This window comes from Elaeis guineensis, chromosome 10 (assembly GCF_000442705.2).
Source record: "Elaeis guineensis isolate ETL-2024a chromosome 10, EG11, whole genome shotgun sequence".
Taxonomy (NCBI): Eukaryota; Viridiplantae; Streptophyta; class Magnoliopsida; order Arecales; family Arecaceae; genus Elaeis; species Elaeis guineensis.
In genome coordinates this window covers 23195669-23209462 of record NC_026002.2, presented here as the reverse complement: position 1 = coordinate 23209462, position 13794 = coordinate 23195669, and the positions used below count along the sequence as shown (strand labels likewise).

Genomic DNA, 13794 nt, shown 5'->3' with positions numbered 1-13794 from the left:
AAGCCAAAGGAATACAAGAACCATTTCTCCCAAGTCTCTCTCTCTTCTCCCTCTCTCTCCAGCTCTTCTCCATGCCCCAGGAGCAAGAAACCCTAGGGTTTCTTGCCGCCAGTCCATAAAAGGAAAGAAAAGCAAAGGAGGCGCTAGCCCCTCCTCTCTTGCAGCCGCCAACTAGATCCCTCTCTTCCTTTCTTGCAGCCGCCCAAGCACCAGGTCCAGGCCTGAAATCTCTTGCGAAGAGGTTGATACAAGTCCCTCTCAGATCTGGAGTTGATCTGAGGTCGTTTGAGGCGCGGGTGAGATCTCCATCAACAGATCTACAGGAAAGGCTGCAGCAGGACAGATCTGCAAGATCTGTCTCCATCTACCTTCTTCCCTGTCTAGAATATCCCGATTCGAGATCAACAAATTGGGAGACCTCGGTCCAGGCCTGATCTGGTTGGGTACCAGATCTTGGATTTTTTAGAGGTGATTTCAGAGGCGTTCTTCATCTGGAACGAAAGGCTGACGAAGACGACAGCAACCAGGCTATTTTCGTCAAGAGCCTTGGATCGTGTCCAGAAGTCTCCTGATCTGTTCGTTGCTGGTTCCGCTGCATCCAAGGTCTGTGGGAGGAGCCGGGATCGTGCTCCAACAAAAATGAGAATGAGGTTCTAATTAGCCATCTTAGATCAACCTTTCAAATTTTGTAGAATCCTTTTTATACTACTTTATGTGTAAATATATAAATTATATGATTGATGTTATTTGTGTAAAATAGCTGTAAATATTTTATTTTAAAATTTTAATTAATTAATTTTAAATTATAAATATTATTTTATTAATTTAATATATTATTGATAGATTATTGTCTTGTATGCTCGTGAGATTTTATCCTATTAGGGTGCGGTGGATTGTCGCGCTCTTAATTATGTACCTGCGTGACAGTTTGCGTTGTTCGCCGATGGTTGTGTAGAAGGAGAGAAGTTGGACAAAAGTTTGGCGCGTTGTTCGCCGAAGGTCGTGTGGAAGGAGAAAAGTTGGAGAAATTTTTGGCGATCGGAAATCTTGCAGGTTTTGTCCAGAAAAGCTTGAGGTTATGGATTTAAAAATGGTGGAATTGCTCCAGTTTCGCATTCCCTCTATCTTCAGATGTCAATTTTCCGCGGGCACGTGCACGAAGTTTCCTCTATTCTTTAGAAAAAATCAAACACACGTCATCCCACCACGAGAGGAAAGACTTTTTCCAATGAAAAATTTCGTAGAAAATTATAACAAAAATCATTGGAAAGAAATTTATTTTTTGATCAATTTTGAGTCCGTCGGATGCTGTGGGCAAAAAGAAAGAGAAAAGATGGACAACTAGGTAACAGTCAATTGCCCCACAGCGTGGGAACGCTGGGAGGCTCGGTGAATGTGGCCAGAAGCAGTCCAGGAAAAGTCTATTGAATATCTCATGAAACAAATAAATGCCGAAGACCCGTCTCCTTTCCCAAGTCTTTGCCGAAAGCGACCGTGCCGTTCGTCTTAAGGATCTATATGCACTCCATCTTGGTCCGTAACCCGCAGTTTTGAGCAATATTTGGGTTCGCATTTGGAATTTTCCCAAAAATGCTCTCTAATTTTCTTCTCCTGCTCTTCTTGCTCGCCCATAACCTCTACCTCTCAGCTGCTCCCTTCATTGGCTACGGAGCATTGAAATCTGACGATGGACTCTATTGCAATGATTCCATGGTATATTGTGGAGGGCCATCTATGAAGGACCTCTATCCTTTCATGCGAGTTGACCTTCTCAACGGATCTTGTTATCCTCAAATCACTTGTTCACAAAATTACGTTGTTATGAAGATCGGCTCGCTTGAATATCGGATCAATAGCATCGATTACGAGAACCAAACTCTTGTGTTGGCCGGTGCTGATTTTTTCTTGCCCTACGACCCAGATTTATGCGGTTCTTTCTCAAGTTTTACTTACTTTCAGGATGTTGAGCCTTTTTTCAGCTATACCGAGCATAATCAACTGGTTTTGCTTCTCGACAATTGCTCAGTTGATCGGCAGCCGGTCTTTGATGGTGTCCATCAGGTCCTTTGCTCCAGCGGTAGTGCTGGCCAATATTATTACACTGCCGTGGATCACGGTCTCTTCGGGTCAGAATGCGCATCGGTTAGCTACGCTGTTGTGAATCAGATGAGTTTGGACCTACTGATCAACAGGGAGGAAGATGGTGAGGGATGGCTTCTGGAGGCCCTGAAGCAGGGATTTGAGGTGACATGGGCGGCACGAGAAAGAATGGGATGCGACGCGTGCGTCCAATCTGGTGGACTGCGTAGGAATTACTCGTTCCTGCATGACATGGTCTTCTGTCATTGCCTGAATGGCTTTACTTATCTTCACATTTGTCCGGTTCAAAGAGGTAGGTAGTGCTTAATTACCATTATCTTTTTGTTGCTAACAAGTTGCCGTAGATTTCTAAATAGTATTGTCTCCAAGAGGGATTAATATGGCAGAACACCCACGTGCAGCACTCTCCACTGTCTTATTATCTCGCAAACTGCGTGCTAACCGCCATCAGCATGTGTCCCTCACTATATTTGGCTTAGGTCGAGCCTCTCACATGTTTGATGACATTTGGTACTCATTTAACTTGTTCAAAATCGAATTAAGTTTAATTATGTCCAACCTGTTTATAAAATGATTATGCTGGATTTGTCGGGTTACCTATTCAATAAAGAGAATTGGTGCTCTTTATTGATAAATAGCCTACTTGATCTGTATCATATCCGATCCAGATCTGATCTGATCCATTTGCAAAGCTTTGTTGGGTTATCTCTTTAACAAAGATGATGAGCTCAGTTTTACATTTCCATTTAATACATGCATCAGACCCGGTTCATGTCTAACCTACCCGGCCCATTTGCAATGCTAGGCATGCCAATCTTAGCTTCTAAATAGTTTTAGAAGATGGTAGGGACCATAATTAATCCATTTAACAAGGTCTTGCCCAACTAGAACCAGCCAACCATGCGAAAAGAACAATTTATAGGAAAGATCAGCACCAGCTTATGTCCACGTAGATTGTCCACGTACTTTCTAAGACTGTTTTAACGATAACTAATATTCAAAATTTGATAGTTAAAATTTTAGATCAAAGATAACTGTGAAATCTATATAGCCGAGCCCAATTCTTCGATCTGTATAGAAAATAAAAAACTAAATTATCTTACAAGTACTCCTATATATATTTACATGCTTTCTATTTTAATTATATTAAAACTTTATTCCATTATGTGATACATAAAAGTAATGCTAGGAAAAGGCAATAATGGCTGTGATGGTTGTTGTCATGCGTACGATAACCACAAGTATCACGGATCATATGCAAACTGTCATGCTAGCAAAATAGTAGCGGTGGCACAAGCTCATTCCAGCTCCAATTCAGCATATTTTGATGCCCTAGCTCAACACAAGCCATGGCTAACTTGTCTCTCCCCATTTAAAATTTGGGTTCAAGTAAGTTGTGGGTTGGGGCAAACATCTCTAATATACTATTTACTTGTGTGATAGTCATGCCAGAAATGGCATGCCTAAGACTAAGTATCATTAACAAGTTTCTCTAAGACTATTATGCTTTATATTCAAAATTTTGGTTGTCAATTTACATGCTAAATTTTGTTGTTTCTTGATGTTACAGGTCATGAGAGCAAGATTCCGGCAAGATACATCACAATAGGTAACAAATTTGAACTAGCATCCTTTGTCTTATTTCATTCTCTTGGAAAACCAATGGATGATCACACTCAAATAAAATATCACAATCCTTGATTCTCACTAATATGTAGAGATAATGCAAAAGGATCTTAGTTCTCGTGATTTCCTTTCCAATCGAATAATACTTACACGTTTCCATCGATCAAGTGGTGAAACATGTGACCAGATTCCCGAACTTTATCCTTCAATCATGTTACAAGTACCGTGATCAGTATTTTGATCTTTCCTCTCATAGCCTAGTTAAGATTTTAACCTTGCAGGTGGAATTTTGACCATGACTAAGACGTTACAGATACCTTCAATCATCTTAGATGCTTTAAAGTTCAATATGGTAATACGTCACAAACGCTAACTCCATCACTTTGCAGGTGGAATTTTGTCTACCGGAATCTTTCTATTTGTATGTCTCCTTTCACTTTATTTCTGTTGCAATAGACAATTGAACATTTCAATCTTTCATGGGAAGAATGGATCAAGAAAAGATCCAAAGCTAGAGGCCTTCATTGAGATGTTCAAGCACTTGGCTCCAACGAGATATAGCTACTCCAATGTGGAGAAGATGACCTCTTGCTTCAGTCACAGAATAGGTCAAGGTGGTTATGGTGGCGTGTACAAAGGGAAGCTTGAAAATGGCTGTCCGGTGGCAGTGAAGGTCTTAAATAGTTCTAAAGGCAATGGCAAAGAATTCTTCAGCGAGGTTATCAGTATTGGTTGCACCTACCATATTAACATCGTGAGCTTGCTAGGCTTTTGTATGGAAGGGTCCAAAAGAATTCTTATATATGAGTTCATGGCCAATGGATCACTTGAAAAGTTCATTTACACTGAGAAACAAGCAATACCAAGTCTGAAATGGGAGAAGCTATTGGAGATTGCAATTGGCATTGCACGGGGCTTAGAGTACCTCCACCATGGCTGCAATATCGGAATTCTACATTTTGACATTAAGCCACATAACATACTACTAGATGATGATATGCATCCAAAAATATCTGACTTTGGGCTAGCCAAATTGTGCCGCTCGGCGGAGAGCATCATATCAATGGTGGGAGCTCGAGGGACTATAGGATACATTGCCCCTGAGGTCTTCTTGAAGAACTCTGGAGGGGTGTCTAGCAAATCTGATGTTTATAGTTACGGTATGCTAGTGCTTGAAATGGTTGGGGGAAGAAGAAATCTTGAAGTTCAAGTAGACAACACCAGTGAGATCTACTTCCCACATTGGATTTACAAGCATCTCAACTTGGATGGAAATTTGAAGACTTTCAGGACCATGACCGAAGTGGAAGAAGAGATTTCTAGAAGGATGATTCTAGTTGGTTTATGGTGCATCCAGATTAAGCCAACCGATCGACCATCGATGAGTAAGGTTCTAGATATGTTAGAAGGAAGGATTATACATTTGCAAATTCCACCCATGCCAGATCTATCTTCCTCCTCAAGACCAGCGGAGCATTCTCAGACAAATCATTCCAATGAAATAATATCAGTAGTCACTTCTTAGAATAGACTTAGATTTGAACGTATAATTGGTATATTGACCACAGTGATGTAAGCATCCAATTATTTCTTATGTTATACAAAGATTTAGAGATGGGGTTCTAAAGGCCTAATAAATCTTTGAACCTTGAGCAAATTTACATTTTACTTTCATATTTAGGGAATTCAAGGATAAAATTATAGACTTCAAAGTTTAAGATTTCATTCACAAAAGCTTTTCTAAATTGTATATATTTACTTTTATTGTACCTTTTGGGAATTCGAATGAGCACAGGTTATGACTACTGGATTAGTTGGATTGACTTCTAAACCACCGGATTCTCAGATATCTCAATAGTCGTATATACTTTTCGCATTCAATTGGTATATGCTGTTTTTTGACCCCTTGAATCTTTTGCCTTGTTCCTTTAGCAAGCCAAGATAGTTACCTTCCTTCAGTTGGTGAAATATTGTAATATCTACTCTGTTTTTGTTTTGTTGAAGTTACAAATCTCCTCTCTTTTCTGCACCTCTCTCTTAGGTGCAGCAGCATTATATTCATCATGTATTATATCTCTTTTACCATTCCTTAATAAAAGCCAGGTGGTTATTACCCTTATCATGAAAAAGAAAAGCGACTTGCTTCTAAACTAGAATCTATCACTGCAAATAAAAATAGAGCTTTTCTCGTCAAATTTGCTGATGGCATATAAAAAAGCCATTGGCAAAATATTTTACTAGTAGCTTTTTCCTATTTACTGGCCCTATAAGTTAGATAAAAGGTTAATTTAAATGATGATATATAGCAAGTAGTCTGCAAAACAATTTTTGGCAATTGTCATATAACTTTCTATCAGCAAAAAATCTATGGTACAAGATGTTTGTCAAATACCGTATCACATATAATCGGAGAAGGTCTGGTGTATAAGATTTTTGGCAATTGTCAACTTTGGTCAAATATATTTAAATTGAATAATATATAGGTGTATTTATACTGGGGGTGTCAAATGAACTAAACACTCGCTCTGTCTTGGGTTCTAGCTGAGAAGATTTTGAATCAAACTTGGTTTGAAGCTAAGCAAATCAAGTTCAAACTAACAAAATAGGCTCAAAATTAATTTTAAATCCGGTCAAAAATTAACCCATCTTGATTAGGGTCAACTCAATAAGGATCCATATATTTAAAATTTGGCTCCTAACCAAGCCTTAAAACTTGAACCAATCTTGAAATCAAGATTCAGCTTTTACTTATGTTTGAACCAAGTTTTATCTAGTCTCACGTTGATTTTAGCTCAATTAGGATTATCAAGCTGATCAAATATGCCTTTCTAAAGCTCGATTTGAACTTAAGCTTGAATTCAGCTTGAAACAATGGTAAATAAATCAACGGGGTTCAAAATTAGAAGTGAATTCGAAATTATTTTCAAAACAAGTTTGATCACACCAAAGCTTGACCAAGCTGGGTTCAGTTACAGTCAATCTGTGCGGGGGACCTCAAAACTTTACCTATTACCCTAAAGGTAGAAGTGTTTGTTCCATCCTTTCCGAGGCTAGGCGCATAAATTCAAGCTTTCTTAGGTTGTCCTTAAGGTGAAAAACTACTATAAGCAAGATTAGAAGAACAGATGAGGACCAGCCTGCTAACTTCAACATTCTTTCTGTAGATGAGGACCAACCTGAGCGGCCCGGAGATTGGGAGAATAGGACCGGGCTTGGGTTTTAGGCCTAAAACCCGTAAGCTGACATGGTAGGCAGCCACTGGGCCTTCCCTAGCTATGCTGTAAAAAAAATATAAATGCAGCCCAGAGAAATTTTTTGTGCATCATGGGCGGTATAGAAAATCCGATGTAGAGTACACCATCTTATCCAATTGATCCATATAGTCATCATTTTTTAACACATATTTAATACCTGCAGCTTTACTTTTTCATTTAAAATTTTGAATGACGAAAATGTCTCTATTTTTTAGAAAAATTATGGCATCCTATGTCCATATTATGATATCCTACATTCAAAAAGTCATAATTTTTATCCACAGAATGTCATAATATAGTGCAGAATATTATAATATACATAGGATGTCATAATTTTTTTCAAAGAATAAGAACATTTTCATCATTCAAAATTTTCAAACGAAAAAATAAAGCTGCAGGCATTAAACGCACGTTTGAAAATGGTTGGACAAAAATGTTCCTTCCATATTATGATATCCTGCGCTATGTTATGATATCCTAGACCATATTATGACATCTTGCATGCAGGAAATAATAATTTGATACAGGATGTCATAATCTTCTAAGTATCATAATATGTTGTAGGATATTATAATCTTTTTTAAATACCAGGGATATCTTCATTATATAAAATTTTTAAATAAAAAAATAGAACTGCAGACATTAAATATACGTTAGAAAATGATGGCTATATGGACCAATCACATATCTATGTCGGATTTTCTACACCACCCAAGGTGCACAAAGAATTTCTAATGGAGCCCAATAAAGGACCATAGTCTAGTTAAGCTTGAAGTTGTAGACTTGGGCCTGGTTCAAGTTGGGCCTAATCGAGCCTAACAAATTATGCCTTGTCCTCACCCGTCCCACTGAAGCTCTGTTACACTTTGAGCAAGGCCAAGCCCATTGATAGTCTCGTCAGCTCTATTCCCTATTTAGCCACAAATTCCAGCTTTCATCAAAATTTAACGATAAAAAAGTTATATTTTTAACGAATGTAAATAAATCAGCTAAGTTCCGAACTGAGGTTAGTTCATCATACTTAGAAATACATGTCTAGCCGATATTGTCCAAAGCAGTAGGTAACATACATAACTCCGCTACTTGACTTGCTACAGAGTGCCACCTTTTGCTGTGTTTTTACCTCCTGGAACACTGACATCTCTAGGCTAATGTAGGAAAAGTGGGTCAAGGAGAGATCAAAAGCTCGATTCCTTTTTAGAGAGGAAGCTTGACGGTGAAGGACTTGAATCATTCCAAAGGCAGCGGCAAGGAATTTCTAAATGAGGTCATTAAAGTTGCATTCACTTACCGTGTCAACATTGTTAGCTTGGTAGCCTTTTTGTCTATTGGGTTCCCACAGAACTCTTATCCATAAGTTCATGCATAATGGTTTGTTCCACAAATATATTTATACCGAGAGACAGGCAGGACCCATTCACAAAAGGGAGAAGCTATTGAAGATTGCAATGCTCGTGGTTTAGATTATCTCCGCATGGCTGTAGCCTTGGAATTCTTTGTTTCGACATTAAGCCACATAACATGCTACTACATCAAGACTTTCGCCCCAGAATATATATATATATCATGATTTCGGGCTTGTCAAATTATCCTAAGGTTATAAATCCTAGACGCTCAAACAGGCTCTTAAGCTTGATTCCTCCGCCGGCCTAGGTCGAAGGAAAGACAGATATAAGGGTTGCTATTGTTGCTAATTATTCGAAGTAGAGGTGTCCTGAGTCCACGCCAAAGCTTAGAGGCAGGTGCTTCTCAAACCTCCGGAGAGGATGCATGTCATACTAGTACTTCAATTTTGCCAAACTTATCAAGCCAAGGTTGCCAAAAGACCATCCAAATCCAAATCCTTTCTCTTTTCAGTCCTTCATTCAGAAAAATCCATCTTTTTCTCCATGGTGCCTTTGGTTTAACTCCTACAATCCACTCCGAAACATGAAATTTATGAATAAGCGAATAAGTAATTTGTAATATCATGTCCAACAACCATCTTGACCTTATGCTAGAGCAAAGGAAGAAAAAAGAGCACTTTCTCGCACAGGCGAATAAATTGCCTTTATTGCTGTAGAATTTTGCAACTCATTGTTAATTTGCTTATTTGCGCTAAAGAGTACAAACGAATAAGCGTAACATTCTCAAGAACACAAATGAATCAGTGTAACAACCTTTGTATTTGGCATAGAAAGAGTTATCAATTGTTGTTGTCCATCCAGAACTGAGCCTGCAGCCAGTCAATAGTCTTCTTGTCCGTCTGAAAGGCCTTCGCAAGTACATCACGAGAGATGGGTGGCTTCGACCCAAATACGGCATTGGCTACAGTGATCACACCCGGGTTTTGGCTGCTCAATGCGGCAATAGCAACCGCATTCTTCATGCCGTAGTTGAACTGGAAGTGGATTAGACCTTGGGGGAACACAAACACATCACCCTCGTTGATTACTTTGGTAAAGAGCCGGTTGTCTGGGTTGGAAGTCACAAAACCCACGTAGAGCGAGCCTTCTAACACGGTCAAAATCTCTGTCGCCCGAGGGTGGATGTGAGGTGGGTTCAGGCCATAAGGAGCGAAGTCTATGCGAGCCAACGAGATGCCGAGGGTGTTGAGCCCTGCAATTTTCTCCACATTAACCAAAGTCACATTTGACCCAAGTTTGTTTGCTGTATCGCCAGGCTTGTTGAGGCCGGAGAAGAAGAAATCATCAGCTTTGACATCCTTTGGGTTCTTGCACACAAGACCGTTGACAAAGACTGCAACAATAAAGATTAACATAATTTACTAAGTTTCATCGAAAAACTTGAGAAGAACCTTGCTTGAAATCCTACGAAGTTTGTGAATCTGTAAGAGATTTTGCTAAACTAGAAAGAGATAGAACATATATAATTACCATGGGACGTCTTGTCAGCGACACAGAAGTCCTGGAGGGGACTAGGATCAGAAGCAATTGCATGAGAACAAACCAGTGCAAGGAAAGCAAGCAGGAGGATGCGTGAAGCCATGTCTGTTCGGTCAAGCGGGAGAGAATACAGAGAGAATGGAACTCGAGAGTTTAGATCAAAGCTGGATGTGCTGGGATGGCTTGGAGTGGATAGATATATACAGAGAGAGTAGGGATAAGCGACCCAGTTTATTAGAAGCTTAGACCTTTGAAGTAGTCGTTGAGGTTGGTAGTGATTTGCTTTGTATTCTGTAATGAAGTATAACAAAAATCTTTCTCTTCTAACATTCTTCTAAAAGTAATAGACTCGGTCCTTGTTATACCGTTCCTCTAAGCTCAAGGATGAATGATAGAGTCCACGCATCCCAAAATAGAATGCTTTCACACCGTTGTTCCCGTTGTCCAGCAATCCCAGTAGACGGCGGCAAAGGCAACATCCCAGAAGAGAAGGTATGACCAGTTCTGTAGCCAGTTGATCTATGGATAAAGTGTAACACCCCGGCCCAAATTGGGCCCAGAATCAGCCACAGCCCACAAAAAAAAAAAAAAACACGAGGGAGAAGACTTCTCCGTTCACCGGCTCCCAATCGGAGTCGGAGACAAGCTCCCTCCAGCCCTATTTAAGGAGGAGATCCCTCCTCTCTCCTTTCCATCGAAAATCTCGGGGCAAAACGGCGGCAATCGCCAGAAATTTCTCACGGAGACCCATCACTGTGACGTCCAATTTCTCGCCGGAAAAGCTTCGCCGGCGACGGAGGTAAGCCTCCTCCCCTTCCTCTCTCCTTCCCCTTCCTTCCCGTGCCGATGTGCACGCTCGCTAGCGATCAGAATCGCCGGATTTTGTTGCGAAAGAAATCTTTCTTTTTGCTGTTTTCCGTCGCCGGTGGTCACCGCCGACTATCGGTTTGGCCGCCTCTTGCCGCCGGATCACCTCTCCTTTGGCCGCCGACCATCCCCGTACCGGCTGCGCTGTCGGTCGATCAACCAATGAGGGGATCAAAGATCCCCAGTTTCGGTCAAAAACAAGCCACGGGAAGGAAAGAAAAGAAGAAGAAGAAGAAAAGAAAAGAAAAGAAAAAAGAAAAAAGAAAAAGAAAAAGAAAAGAAAAAGAAAAAAGAAAAAGAAAAGAAAAAAAAAGGAAAAAATAGAAAGAGAAAAATAAAAATAAAATAAAATAAAAAGAAGAAGAAGAGAGAAAATTTTTTTCTCTCTCCTCTCTCTACCTTCTCTCTACATTTTCTCTCTCTAGATTCTCTCTCTATTTTCTCTCTCTAGATTTTTTTCTCTCTTTATGAATTTTATCTCTCTAGTGTCTTTCTCTCTCTCTGATTTCATCACGGACCCTAGGATAAAATTGAGATGAAAATAAGATGATCCGAGATTGCTCCGAAATTCGTGCGATAGATCTGATCCCAGTCCGATTCTATTTGAAATTTGTAACACTTGATTTATGTTAAGTCACCCTGATAGGACCTCTGATGATCTTGACCATGATTGCCTCATCGAAAGAATACGAAGATTTCTCTCTCCACTTTCTCTCTCTACTTTTTCTCTCTAAAATTTTCTCTCTCTTCATAGATTTTCTCTCTTTAGAAGTCTTATGGATCAGTGGAGGATCTAGATACTTAGATAAATCTTAATTTTGATTAATCCTAAGAGAGGTCCTCGATCTGTGTTATTAGGATCGATTATTGGTAATTTTCTCCATATATGATCTTTATATTTGATCAGGGTTATGAAGAGATGATTGTCTGCAAATGATATCGAGTAGAATATTTTGTTAAAGAATTCATAAATCAAAGAAGAATATTGATTTTTGTGCTTGGATCAGTCACCGGTAAAGGTAAGAATTCCTGTACATGATCATCATTATATATGTTATTTTACCGTTGGTTTTATCTCATTGATTTTGCATCGTTGGATTTGAGATTGATGAATTTGTTATATCTGAGACACTGTTAGTTATTTATGTGATTTTGAGCATGAGTATGCTATATCAATACATATGTATCAGCGATTGATGGCATGATTATATGTATGACATATTTATTACACTACAAAAGATGAATTGATTAATGAAGTTAAATATCATAAAAATGAAAAGAAAGAGAAATATGGTTTGGACTGGCCTTGTCATGTGGAATAGTTTGCCAGGAGCTTATGCCTGGGACAGCCCCCACAGGCTTATATGTGGAAGAATATGATCCGAGAAAGATCATGAAGAATCTGATCCGAGAAAGATCATGAATGATTTGATCCGAGAAAGATCATGGCCACTTTGATCCGAGAAAGATCATGAATATTTCGATCCGAGGAAGATCACAGAAATCGATCCGAATAAAAGATCGTCGCATGATCCTGGTAGTCCAAAGCCAAAGCCAAAACTAAAGCTAAAGCCAAAAAGAAAAGGATTAAAGACGATGTGATAATAGAAGAAAATAGAAAAATAAGACATGAAACAATCGTTGAATAAAATTGTTTCTCTTATTAACATATGATGATACATCTCTTTTGATAAAACAGATAATCTATAAATGTTTGCAGTATTTTGGACAGTGAACATCGACTTTTATGTGTTATTGCTTATTTTTATTTTCAGATTATATTATTATATTGGTGTGATATGAAAATTCTTACTGGGCTGTAAAGCTCACATCCCTTTATCTTTCTTTTCTTCTCAGAGATACAGGACGTTCATGATTGGCTATGACTTAGATTTATGGGTGAGCAGATAGATAGATAGAGTGTCATAGTACCTGATCAGAGGATTGAAAAAAATTAAATTGTAATTATGCAAGGTTTTATGAATTATTATTAAAATTAAATATTATGGTTGATAAGGTTGTAATGATTTAATTTGGCCTTGCATATTCTTTAGGGCTTGCTCTAAGGAGTGTGCGGCCATCACGTATCCGATCCGGGTATTGGGTTCGGGGCGTGACAGAATGGTATCAGAGCATAGGTTATGATCATTAGGGATTATGATATAAGTGATTAGAATATTACAGAGTGATATTAGAGCTTAGGTAATGATCATTGGAGATTACGATATAAATAATTAGGATGTGATAGAATAATATCAAAGCTTAGGTTTAAGATCACTAGAGATTATAAAGAGATATTAAAATTTTATGTAAGATCAATAGGATGTGACAGAGTGGCATCTGAGCTTAGAACTTAGGTTACGTTCATTTGGAAACAATGATACAAGTGATTAGGATATGACAGAACAGTACTAGAGTCCAAGTTTAAGGTCACTAGGGATTGTCATATAAATGATATCAAAACTTGAGATTATAATCGATAGAGTATGATAGATAATATCAGAGTTTAAGGTTACAATTATTAAGGATGTAATAGAATGATATTACAATTTAGGTTATGATCATTAGAGAATATGATTTAAGTGGTATTTAAGCTTAATATTATAATTATTTGAATTATGACTTTAGTGATATTTAAACTTAGGTTATGATCATGAGGAACATGATAGATATAAAAGAGAAGATTCAATATTTAGATTTTGAATCAATAGATATTAAGATGAAATTTATGTATAAGCGGCATATGATATCTATAATAGAATTGACGAGTTATATCTTAGATTTCAATTAGTAAGGTTGACCTAAGTATGAAAAGAGTTGATCTTGGAATGAAATGGGAGGTATTGATAAGTTATGTTGAGTATACTAGATGATTTTGGAATGTAAAACTTATATGATTAAAGATCATGATATTTTTTTTAATTTTGATGATAATTGTCTAATGCATTATGAATTTTGGATTTATCAAAAGAAAGTTAATTAGGGTATGGTTTAAGAAGAAATTTCATCATATGAGAAAGAAATATTTTTGAACACTAAACCTATAAGAGGATCATATATGA

At 38.2% G+C, this 13794-nt stretch overlaps 2 protein-coding genes across 2 annotated transcripts; one reads left to right on the top strand and one right to left on the bottom strand.

Moving 5' to 3' along the window:
• The first annotated feature begins 1550 nt into the window (after positions 1-1550).
• Positions 1551-5557, top strand: LOC105059976 (rust resistance kinase Lr10-like). The gene is made up of 3 exons (XM_073245127.1): positions 1551-2392; positions 3671-3709; positions 4116-5557. Exons 1-3 carry the CDS (start codon positions 1591-1593, stop codon positions 5249-5251), a joined length of 1977 nt encoding a protein of 658 aa, XP_073101228.1. The 5' UTR covers positions 1551-1590; the 3' UTR covers positions 5252-5557.
• A 3371-nt stretch (positions 5558-8928) lies between these two features.
• Positions 8929-10052, bottom strand: LOC140852245 (putative germin-like protein 2-1). Its single transcript, XM_073245224.1, has 2 exons — positions 9857-10052; positions 8929-9719 (listed from the first exon to the last, which is right to left on the bottom strand). Exons 1-2 carry the CDS (start codon positions 9966-9968, stop codon positions 9166-9168), a joined length of 666 nt encoding a protein of 221 aa, XP_073101325.1. The 5' UTR covers positions 9969-10052; the 3' UTR covers positions 8929-9165.
• Positions 10053-13794: the final 3742 nt, after the last annotated feature.